This window comes from Metopolophium dirhodum, chromosome 6 (genome assembly GCF_019925205.1).
Source record: "Metopolophium dirhodum isolate CAU chromosome 6, ASM1992520v1, whole genome shotgun sequence".
NCBI lineage: Eukaryota > Metazoa > Arthropoda > Insecta > Hemiptera > Aphididae > Metopolophium > Metopolophium dirhodum.
Genome location: NC_083565.1, coordinates 16,161,538 through 16,175,082, shown reverse-complemented (window position 1 = coordinate 16,175,082; position 13,545 = coordinate 16,161,538). Strand labels below are relative to the sequence as shown.

At 29.9% G+C, this 13,545-nt stretch overlaps 1 protein-coding gene across 1 annotated transcript; it reads left to right on the top strand.

The window, feature by feature from the left end:
* Positions 1-4,579: 4,579 nt before the first annotated feature.
* Positions 4,580-12,152, top strand: LOC132947510 (E3 SUMO-protein ligase KIAA1586-like). The gene is made up of 3 exons (XM_061017817.1): positions 4,580-5,857; positions 11,759-11,853; positions 11,978-12,152. The coding sequence occupies exons 1-3, from the start codon at positions 4,580-4,582 to the stop codon at positions 12,150-12,152; spliced, it is 1,548 nt and encodes a 515-aa protein (XP_060873800.1).
* Positions 12,153-13,545: the final 1,393 nt, after the last annotated feature.

Sequence of the window (13,545 nt, the reverse complement as noted above, 5' to 3'; positions counted from 1 at the left end):
TTATAAAAAATATATAAATCTCCCTCCACCGCCCAATTCAAAGTTAAATACATGAACCAAAGATATATATGTTTTCAAATAAGAATAAAGGGCTTGGGGGACGGAGTGGCCGAGCGGACTAAGGCGTCGGTTGGGACACGCGGTACCTCGGCCGCGGGCGGCATTTTTTTCGGGCATGGCAGATACCTACAGGTGCCTACTTGAAAATCTGCCATAAACAACACACACGTGTGTTTATACCTTACAGTACCCTCCCCCACAGTTTAAAAACCACCCAAAGTTGCCGTGGGTTAACTAAAAAAAAAAAAAAACTAAAGGACTAATTGGTATTAGCATTGAGTGTAGAACACGCACTGTATCCACCGGCGAATGTACACGTACTGAATCGTTAACTAAATTGTTATTTAAAAAATACGGGATATAGACAAATAATATAACTATTTCAATGGATAGCAACGATAAGCAATAAATATAATTTTACGCCGTCGGTTCTTCGGTGTTCTTAGAAAATAATCAAATATTTGGGTATTGTCGCGACTCGGCGGTAGGCCGATAACATTGTAATAAAATCGATTATTACCTGCCCGATAAAATATTTGCAATGAATTATGATATAACTATAATCTGAGTTTGATAAATTAAATTAAATAAATATTCTCTATTAATAATAATACTATTATAGTAAATAACATAATGAAGTACAATGTGTGACAGGGTCCAGAGTTTTGCCTTCCGCGATCCGCCAGTTGCCGATCCCTGATCTATACTATCTATACTCAATGGTATTAGTTAGAATTGCTCAATACATTTATTTAAAGGACAAAACATTTTGAATATTTTTATTGTTTTGAAAAATATCATAATAGAATCCGGTGTACCGCCTGTATCAGTTAGTAGTTGACGTGTAGGTTGGATCATACCTACATAATATATAATATATATATTATACATCATTATTCATTATAATGTAAAACTAATGTTAAAATAACCAAGACTTTCTAAACAGAAAGAACAAAATTCAGAAGAGAAATCTCGCTTTGGTCGTGGAACGGAATAAACAAAGGAATATAAAAGTCATCTAAATATACATTTATATTGTGTTATTAAATTATAAATAAATACTGCTGCGAGTGTAAAAATGTTTTGCGAATTTTGTCCACGTGCTCCGTGCAATCGCGTCGCTCGTCGATCACAATAAGTCAAGGTCGAAGGAAGTCTAGTGTCAAGATGACAAGATTGAAGAATCGGTGAATCGTGAATGCCATAATATTATGAAAGTATGAGTATGCACTACACAGTACCTATATACCTATATGGCTATGTACAATATACAGAGTGATTCACCAAACAAGCCCATCCATCCCTCAACTTTTCCTTTAAAAGTAATGCAATTATTCAAATTTTGATTTCTAGAATTTTTAAATGGTTACTGTCCATACTCGAGAGCTAACGACAATATTTTTAATTTTATGGATTTCTTTATACCATTTAAGTAGTTTTATGTGGCGATATCAACTTATTTTTCCAAATAAAAATCACCTTTCCAGTCCGCCCCCTTACATTTTTTAAAAGTAAAAAAATTTAGATGTGAATATTATTTATTGATTATTGTTTTAAGAATTATTTTATATATTTGTAAAATCTGTAGTAATGAGAATAAAGAGTTTTTATATTTTGAACGTAAAAACGATGAGTGTCCAGTAAGTATCTATATTAAAAAAATACTAGAACCCTCGAAATTTTTTTTCAGTTACGGTTGCCCCCATATCTTCCAAATTTCCAAACCGTCTAAACCACTTTAGTCATGGTCAATGGACCAACATTATTCTTAGTACATAAAGTTAAATAATTAAAAAACTACTCAGTTGGATTTCTATTTAGATTATACTTACATGTTATCAACATTTAAAAAAAAAAGAAATAATATCTATTTAGTTATTTGCGGGAAAAAAGTAGTTCTCATTTGGAAAAATAAGATATTGCCACAGTACACTCCTTAGATGGTACCTATAAAAAAGTATTTGAAATATTGGTCCTCAAGTAGGTAAGTATACTTAAAAATACCAAAAATTAGAATTTAAACAAATACAAATTATAAAACCTTACGTCTTGTATATAAGTATAATTAAATAATGGTACTATTTCACTTAATAAGTTGTATCCTTCTGAAGTTCGCAAGTTGATCATTTTCTGCTTTTACGCATGCACACAACGTCGCACTGGTAATACAAGATTGCTCATAAGATCTACCTTTATCAAAAACAAAAATGTCTTCAAGAAAGTCAAATTAAATATTAATGAGCGTTTGAAGTTCAAATTTGTACAACATTGGATATTCACTCGATTTCGCAAGTAGTGATTTTCTTATTTTGTTATAATTTAAAAACGAATAATTGTAGATACTATAAATTTACACTATATGTTTATTTTATCAATTCCCATACTTGATAACATTTTCAAAAGGTCTGTTTTGAATTGTTTACAGACATTTTCAGTTTTCAATTTTTTTAGTTTTTTTTCTATAATTGTCAATAAAATTAAGCGTGAAAATTGAATACAAGATTCCTGATATATTGTTACAATAGTAGTTAAAAATTATAAAAATACATAGCCACAATTTTTTTTTACAAGCATTTAAAGTTCAAATTTTTATAGAATTTATCAAATTGAAAATTGAAAAATTATTTTGTAGTTAAGTTTATAAAATGTTCAACTTTTATAGCTAAGGGTTGAAAATTTAAAACAAGGTTCCACGTAAATAGGTCAATAAATTACTTTACTCACAATAATATCATCAAATATACTTGGTAATATATCATATTATCATAGGCTGACTGGCCGTATTCGCTCAGAATCGTTTTTCGTGTGCAATGATATTATATCATTGAATTCATATTTAACACCATCCATTACAGTGACCCACCTACTGTACAGCAGAGTGACACTCGCTCGCCCAACTTTTTTTTTTTATTGAAAATCAACAATTTCTACGTTTTCAAAATTAAAAACGATAGCATCTAAAAAGTTGGGCCAATTGTTATCGACAATTGGCAAAACTCCATAACTGAAAATAAGCACGACCCCCAAATATTTTGACTGCACCACCTTTCTCAGCGTTAAAAATTACATATGTATGAATAAAAAAAAATGTTCCGTAATAATATATTAATAACACAATGACAAGATGACTGATAAGTGATAAGTGATGAGGGATGCTACATATAACCTTTACCTTTCTATAATAATTGACTATTATAGTTTATAGGGCATCAATAAAAATTTTTTTTTCATGTTTTAAACGTTTTTTTTTGTTTTTATTAAAAAACGTGTTTTTTCAACCCTGAAGTATTACATCAAACACCCGACAAAAACCGAGTTTTCGCTGATTTATTTATAAACTAAAAATATTATTAAAAATCATGAGAATAATGAAAATAAAATGTTGGCAAGTCAAAATGTTCTCAAAAATAAACTCTATAAGATGGCTATCTTCAATTGTTTAAAAAATAAAAATAACTTTTTTAACTTTTTTACCAAAAAATGTAATTAAATTAAAAAATAAAATGTGTAATTCTTGTCTCTGTGAGTCTAAAAAAAAAAACAGATTTATGATATCTTTATTAGATATCGCAATGGGTAAATCCTCGCGGGACATCCTATATAGTTAGCCAATTATCCATATAGACTGTTAGATCGGTTATCGGTATAGGTATGAATAGACTATACTATAAATTGTTTTAAATTTTATTTACAAATTATAAGCCGTATAGAAAAAAAGAAAAGTTTTAAGTAAGTAGGTACGCCTGATGATAAAATGTATTTACCTGGTATAGTTATTGTACCTACTTCTAAGTACGTATAACGTATTACTTCCTATTAATTACTTTCTCAACTTCTTAACTGTATTTTGGATACAACTATAATACCTACTAGAGAAATTTGAAAAAAATGTTTAGTAAATAAACAGTGGTAGGTATTTGTAATTATCAATTTTTTACCACGCATCCCCCCCCCTACTACATCAATCAACTCCTTTTTTATAGCTGTGGCACAGTATGGAGTTACTATGGTGTAATACGCTTGTTATATTTTATGAAAGTCGGAAAAAAGTAGACGGCTGCAGGCAATGTTGCCAGGCGTACGAACATGTTCGTTTTAGTACGAACATTTCAACTATGTACGAACATATCATAAAACGAACATTCGTACGGTTTATTACGAACATTTGAATCTGATGCAAATATGCATTTAAAAATCAAATTTTTACTCAAAAATGCCGAAATACAAATACAATTAATGATTATCGATTTAGCAGTTATCACTGATTTATTATAAAGCCTTTATATAAAATAAAATTAAAAATAAGTACCCCGATTACGACCGTATTGGCGTATAGCGTATTAGACGGTCAGAGTCCAGAGTCCAGGCCCATATCTTAAAATTTATAATTGTTGATATTTCTATTTCTATTTTTAGATATAAGCGTCTTATAGTAGCTAGGGTCTCGTATCCGTGTTAGTAGTAATGTTATCATGGGCTTTATGAACCAGTATTCGGTATTATTATTAAATTCATAATTATGGATAAATTTGTCACAAAAACTGGGAAGAGTGTTGTAAAACCATCAACATCAACAATTGACCAAAAAGATGATACTTGTTCTGGATCCGATCGCAGTCTCACACCAGAGTACAAAAGAATTAGACGAGGTGATGGTAAGCAAAAGAAACATCGGAAACAATTATTCAGTAAGTCTTGGGAACAGAATCCAAAATTTTCGAAATGGTTAAGACCTGATGAAAAATCAAACACAAGTGCTAAATGTATTATTTGTAATACAGTTTTGGCTACAGAAATTTCTTCAATAAACCGCCATTTAAATAGCAAAAAACATAAGTTAATGTCTAATAGTGTTTCAACAACTTCATCACTTTCTGATTCTTTTAAACCAAAAAATATTTCTTTACTCGAAAAAGTAAAATCAGCAGAAATTAAACTTACTGCTTTTGTAGCTGAACATAATATTTCATTTAATACAATGGACCACTTAACTGAATTAATTAAAAGTCTCGACCCAACCTCTGAAGTATTAAAAAATATGCACTTGCAAAGAACTAAAACCACTGCAGTAATGAAACATGTGATTGGTAAGTCTCATAAAGAGTATTTAATTGACTGCTTGGTGCAAACAAAATTCAGTATTTTAACTGATGAGTCTACTGACATAAGTTGTATTAAACAAGCATGCATTGTTGTTAGGTACTTTAATCGAGACATCGGTAGAATTGTAAGCCATTTTTTTGAGCTATCCAATGTATTTGAACCAAAAAATTATCAAAAGGCCCACGAAGGTGCTACAGGCAAAAATTTATATGATTGTTTGTATAAATCATTTGCTGAAAATAATATACCATTCAATAATGTCATTGGTTTTGGATCAGATGGGTGTAACTCAATGATGGGTGCCCATAATTCTGTTGCTAGCAGAATGAGAGAAAGTTGTCCTGGTATAAGCATATGGACTTGCATATGCCACTCGTTACACCTTTGTGCAAGTGAAGCATGTAAGGTTCTTCCAAAACGTTGTGAAGATTTAGCGCGCAACGTTTATTCATTTTTTTCAATGAGTTCAAAAAGATCTGCACAATTTGTGCAGTTTCAAGAATTTTGTTCTACTCCAGTACACAAACTTCTACATCCTAGTCAGACAAGGTGGTTGTCTTTGCACTTAGTTGTGTCTAGAGTGCTAGAACAATGGGATGCATTACTTTTATATTTCCAAGATAAGCATTTAAATGAACGCCTAACAATAGCAGAATCAATATACAGCACACTCACAGACCCTCTCATAAGACTTGTATTTTTGTTTTTAGATTGGGTCTTGCCAAAATTCACCTCACTTAATTCTTTTTTCCAAAGTTCCTCTGTAGTGATAACTCAGTTACACGATAAAATGATTTCTACTTATAAAGATATTTTATCATGTTTTATGAGACCAAATTATATTAATAAAACTCCTATTAACGACATTGGCTGCAGGTGAATGTTGTCATTCACTTAGTTAGTTTTCAAATCGGTACGTACATATACAATTTTAACGTTTTCTACTTACGAAAGAAAAACCTAGAATATAATAACAATAATATCTGATTGTGTTGTGATAAAAACCAAAAAAAAAGTTACTACGCATTTAAATTATAAATTATATACAATGTAGGTACCTACATACAACCTACTATTTCAGTTATTATTTATTACAACACGTAGTACGTACATACCTATACTTATTGTAATCCCTACCTACATATGGCTGAATTATTTTAATATTTTTTGGATCACAATGTGGTGCTGCTGTGCAGTGTGATTATATAATTATGAATTATGATAATAGGAAGGCATTGTTAATCGTGTATAAGTGTATTCGTGTCAGTAATGTTTATTATTCACGTGACACGATAGTGTATGGGATATACCTATAGGTACACAAAAATATGTGTAAACCGCATACACTTTATATTATATAGTTGCCAGTTGGGTCATGGTTTTAAAATAATATACCGATGTCATGGACTACCTATACATTATGTAGTTAGTGCGATCAGTGGCGTGTGGCGTGTGGCGTGTGCATGTGTGATGGTACCGATGTTGGACTGTTTAAGTATATACTAAGGAAACAGTGTTGTCACCACAGTCCGAATCGATTCACGATATCGTATCGTAACATAAGTATATTGTTATTTGTTAAGTACTATGTATTTACCTATTGCACAATGGTTAAAAATAAATAGTTACTAGGTAGGTACTTAGAAAATGTTAAGTAGACATCTTTATATATTATTATTTATTAATATAATGTCTGCTGGTAAACCGAAACGAACAACATTTCTCAATTCCGCCGACTGTTTTTCTTATAGTAAACCGGTACGAATAATTGTTGAAAATTCGACATTTTAATAGATATTAAAGAATTACCCAAAAATAGCTTTTTTACGTGTGGTATACGGATGCGCAGAGACGGTGGCAGTATGACTTCCAACTCAGTTACATCATTTGTTGTACCTACAATTATGCAGGAAATTTATATAAAATTATAATAAAAATATAGAATAATAATAAATGTGAACCCATAGATGCTGCCATGTTGTGGTCGGATCACGGGCACACGGCTATTTAAAAAAAATAAACAAATATCTAAAATATATTATAAATTATAATATATATTATGCATAAAATAAACGACAAATAGCTCATAGTCATGAAAAATTAAAACCTAAGACTCTAAATACAACGCAAATTCTTTTGTTTATATATTTGTATCAAGCGCCAAATGAGGAATCGCGGTAAAAAAGTCCTAGGAAAAAAAGTCCGCAGTAGATAAATCTTAAGCCTAAAATGTCCGGAGTAAAAAAGACCGGTATTAATATATAACAATATTTAAAATAATTTATTTAAAAAATAAGTTCAATGATTATAATTATTTAGTATCATTAGGTACCTATATAAAAAATCAAAATTACTAATCATACAAAAAAAAATATACATAATAATATTATAATGATTTCTCAGTTCAATAGAGTATATTAAATATCGACGTATAAAATAAAAAGATTAAAAAAATATATTCAATAATTATAATTTTTATCTAGGTCTTGTTCTAATATTATGATTTCCCACTTTAATTAATTATCGTCATATAAAAATAATAATTTATATTTAAATAATTAAAAAAGTTATAGTTACAACTTATATTAATACTAATTACTAATTGGAACGTTTATAATTGTGCATCACATCGTATTTTTCATTTTACCAAATTATATGCATAAGACTTTTTGGTAGTCTACCTCGAATGAGTGATATATAAATTTGGCCATTCGTCGGTTAGTCAAAAGCAGCCTAAGTATTTTTCTCCCATTATCAGTTAGGTTTGGTTAAGATGCATATAGATTGTATATATACCTAAGTGAGAATATCAAATCAAAATGTGGCTTCAAGATAATAATATATATATATATATCATATACTATATAGTATTTGGCAGTACCATTCTACAAAATGTCCTTTCTAATTTGTGCATATACAGGTTTTTTTCGGATAAAAATATTATATATAGTGGCGATTTGGTGAAAAATCTCTTCAGACGATAAATTATTATACTGTGTAAGCGCGTGCCCTTTCACTTAAGAACTCCCTTCCTTGTTCACATAGGACCAAGAACACAACTATAGGGTTAAAATCTGGGGAGGGGGGCATTGTTGAGAAGGAACGGATTCCTGGAACGAGTTATTTTTAGGAATGAAGCTTGGAATTGCTTCTTTTCAAAATAAAGAAAAAAGAAAATTAACGAATTCTTTTTTTTTTTAGGAACATAAACAAAAGTTACAGTTTCTTTAAATTGTAAGAACATCATGTAAAAAGATATTTTTATTTGGTTTACGTTTAATTCATTGATCGTTTTTCTTTACCTACCTAACATTATAAATAAAAAGGTATTATTCTAAAATCACAATTTTTTTAATAACTTGCTTAAAAAAAGGAATGAAAATTGGAACAAGTTCATTTTTATATTAACTGGATTTGGAGTGAGTTCCTTATTTGAATAAAGAACAAAGATCTGGAACGAGTTCTTATGTTAAGAATATAATGGGGAATGAAACGAGGCCCTTTTAAAAAGGAACTTTCTGAACACTGGGACAGGCATACTTAAGGGTGGACTGACCCAGTGGTCTACTGTCCTAGAGGTTAGAGGATAGAGGTTACTGTCCTTGGTTGGGTTTTGGGCCGGTGCCTTGTAAGCGGTACGATTATATCGTATAAGACATAAGTCATCGGTACATAAACATAGTAATGCGACATAAACATGATAGGATTATATATTTATATGAGAGAGATGTCTTCAAACTTTAATAATTAAATGGTTCCAATTTCTATACAACAAATAAATGACTCTTTAATTTTCCATCATATTATTTTGGGGTAAAAAAAAAGTTGGTGGCTCAAAATTAATTACGCCCATATGGTCAGGGTATAGGGCCGCTGTTATCCATCTGGGTCCTGGGATAAAAGGCCAAACCCTATCCAGTACGGTCCTAGGCATACTGCATACAATCCTTGCCAGCAAGACTGTTAGTTCAAAATAAAACATAGGCTACGAGGGGTCCACACCCCACCCACTTCATACTACCATCAGAAATTTTAGATTCTAAGCTAAGCTAAGAATGTATTTGTTTCAAAACGATTTGTGGTTTTTTTATGTACTTATATATTATATATATATTACTATTGCGAGCCAGCTAAATAAGTCAGTCATAAAAATTGTATACACTGCACTCTATTTGCTTACAGGTTTTCTTTTAATAATAATTACTGATACAAATGTATATACTTGTAATATATGTGAATAACAAAATAAAAACTATTTCATTATCAATTTTTTTGTGGGGTCGGCGGGGGTGTCAAATTTTAGAAAAGGGGAGCTGCAGCAAATACGAAATGTTTTTAGGTTTCTAAACATTCTTTAAAACTATTTGTACCCACCGATGTGCCCGTCCGTGCGTCCATCCGTTAGTTATAAGTTATAACAGACAACAGTACATGGTTACGATTGTTGATATTAATATATTATATATTCCGTAGTTACTACATAATACTTACTGTACATTGTTACGAATTACGATTGTTTGTGTTAAGATATTTAATTACGATTGTTGATATTAAGATAATTACTTATTGTATAGGTACCTAAGTATTTAATATAGATTCATACTAGCCAAAATATTAATTATCAGGGTTACCAAATGCTGTTTTAATTGTATTTGGATTTATAGTTTAGTGCATTGTATTTAATACAATGTTTAGAAACAGAAAACTTAGTACGCTCGCCGAGTGAGCTCTCCTAGCTGATTTGATTAATTTTGATACTGGCGTAAATTTTATATTATTTATAGAAAAAAAACAATTGTATGTATTAGCTGGTATTTGTAGTTGACATTCATTTCTCACTGTACTTCAACTGCAATCATTCGAATGGCATCGGATTACTTTTTTGTAGACAATACACTTATTTAGTCATATTTTGTATACGTAAAGTAAATCTATTTTGAAATGTTTTGGTATTTTTGTATAGGTATAATGACTGTAATGGTGTTATGACATTATCTAATTATCTGCAATAATCTCCATAGACTATATTATATAGGTATTTGGTAGTAGGTACTCGCTAACATTATGAACAATAGTTAAAGTGATATAACTTCAGAGTCCTACAAGCCTTAACTGGCAGATTAAAATATCATGTACTCTATGACGTCTATGTCAATTTATAGCTGATCAACATTTTTTTATATTTTTAATTTTTAAAGAATAGCTTCCAAGACGTTTGAGACCCACATGATATTAATAATTTAACATACATACTTATTATCGAATTGTTTTCCCTCGCGCGCACGCGTATAATGTGACGTAAAAGCCTACGTCAATAATAATTATTAATTATTTGTCATGAGTTGTAGAAGTAAATGCTGAATAAAATAAAATAAATATTTTTATTTAACTTGTATACAGTTATACAATAATATAAGATCAGAAATAAATATAATAAATACCAGAAACCTGTATATTGTTTGATTATAAATGGTGGAACAGAATTCGTTGTAATTGTTTCGTAGTTATTAAAATAATAGGTAGGTAAGGACTAATGAGTAAATAGTAATAACTGTAAACACTACTTATAAACAATCAAAATTAACATCGTGACTTTAAACTTATTTAAACAATTACAATTTACAAAACATATACAAAATGTAAACGTTCTTAAGTTAATTTGTTTATAATTATTGTAAGTATAATTATTAGTTGTGTACTGTTGTGTATAGTAAATTATAATTTTTATTTTAAATCATTTGTACAAGAAACTTTTTTTCTACATAGGTATTTATAAAACCATAAAAAATAAACTCCGCAGCAATAAGTTACCATGTAAATTTTAAACGATATAATATTATATGCCTATATGGCAGTACAGCTGCCTACGCCAATAGGCAATACCTAGTATTACAATGATAGTGTATTGACGCACGCTTATGATGAAGATCAATTTCATAATGATTCTGAAAAATAACCCATAAGATTGGTAATGAGGGTACAGTTTTAGTAGTGCAAAATAAATTATTTGGGATTTTGGTTACAAAGATGAGGACAGCCAGTACGTTGGTCCTGGCAGAGCTAATAGTTTAAATATTTTAGTATTTATAAAATTATATAAGGTAAAACCATGTGGATTATTCACACGGCAACCCCGTGACTGATGTTTGCCATTATAATCCTATAAAGTAAAGTTATTTTTAATTGTGTTAAAGTATTCCGTGAATTGTGTGTTAGTGATATTATGTTTTGGGGGAGTATATACTGCCACAATGGTGACTGAAGTATTATTTACATTAAGACTGATAGCACAGGATTGAAGAAAATCTTGACAAAAGTTTGGTAACACTTAACAAAAGTAGCAACGCCCCCATGTGCAGTGTTATCTGGGTGGTTAGTTTTGATTGATACATAACCTAAGATACGAATATAAGAATATTTTATGAAGTGCGTATCTGTTATGAGAGCAATATCAATGCGCTTATTATTTAAAACAGTTTCTAGTTCAAGGGCGTGGTTTTAGAGTCCGTTAGCATTGAATTACAGAATTAAGAGAGAGTTGTCAGTGACAGAATTTTTATTGTTAAAATTAGACATTTTTTGTTCTATTAAGCAGGAGATTAATTTGGTGATAAGAGATAACATAGGATGTATTAGAGATTTAAATTCGTCAAGAAAACTTAACAACGTTTTATTGATATATCTGGAGCAGTTGGTTAAATATTTTTGGTGGGCGTGTTGGACGTAGCATGAGCATACGTTTTTATTAGAGGCAGTGGTTGACTAGGTAAAGTATGATCAGGAAGTGTGCTACCTTGTAAATTTGCTGGCTTAGATCTAAGATTACCATGTATAAAAATACATGTTGGGCTGCATCTTTTCCGGCATTGAAGCTCTTTGTAAAAACATATAACAATCATGATAGGATATCTGGACACTCGGGAATAACAAGTAATGAAATAGCTGACGAAAAAACCTCAATTGCCATCAAAAATAATGAAACTCTTTAAATTAGATAAATGTCTTATGATGTCTCAAAAAATATATCAATAAAACCGAAAAAAAATAAATTTAAAAGTATTTATGAAATTATAACAAACAATATAGATACCAAATTAAAAGAGATTAAAGAAGGAACTATAATCTATAGATAAACCCAAACCTCAATTAAAAAGAAGCTATTATCCTTAATCATAGATTAAATATACTTAAGTATACTCAAGGTTGCCTTGACACCGCATTTGAACCCAATCACGAACAAAAGTTAGACATAATAATTTTCTCAAACAAACAAAAGTGTATAATTTATTTAAAAAAAAAAAAATTGTTGTAATTTAATTGTATAGGTGTATCTACGATGCAACTAATGGCCGGTGTTGCCGATATTTATTTATTTTTGTTCCATAAAAAAAAAAAAAAACATTAAATGATAATTAAATTAAAAAGGTTAATGCAAAAAATGCCTTCAAACCAAAATAATATTCTAAAAATTCACTAATAATCAAACAGTTAAAAATAAAATGTATCAATAATAAAAGTCAAATTTTTTGATTCTATGATGTGTGAAACGAATTTTATGCCTGGAAAGCAATGTTAAAGAACATTCAGAAAAATTGCAATTTGTATTCACATGAGACTCTCCATCAGGTGCGTTTATTTCATATATTATATTATTATAACGTAGTAGCACGCGATTTAAAAACACGCACTTGAATGTTAGAATCGCGTAATGCCATTATCATAGCGCGTCCGCGTTTTTTAAATCGCTGAAATTTAAAAACGTGCACCTGTGCATTCGAATTGCTCAGCGTGTTACCAAATTTACGTAAAAGCTATATACTAACAAATATCAGTCCTGTATACCACAAACAATTAAAAAAAAATAATAAAAATATTATTTTTATTTTAGATTCTGAGCGGAGTGAGGAAGCTAGTGGTCTTACAATAGTTCTTATTTATTTGTTTTTTTTTTTTTTATCCTGTATACAAAATTTCTACCAGAAGGATTGCTTCAATTTCAACATATAATATCTTATATCTTTTAGAAAATTAGATAAATTTGGTACTTTAAAGAAGTCATTTTTCGATTTTCTCATGAGTTATTTAATGCCACGTGAAAAACCACCGACAAATTACAAAAAACCACTAAAGACAAGATTTTAATTTCTAACACTTTGTTTATAACCATAGAAACGAATAACAATTGTGACGAATTTAAAAATATTAATTCAACTTACAGGCTAAAATAATTAATAACAATATAAAATATCCAGACTGACAAACCATCTCCGCTCAGAATCGTTTTTCGTATACAATGATATTATATCATTGAATTCAAACTGAATACAAACCATTATACAGTGACCCACTTATAACCTACTGTACAGCAGAGTGACATCCACT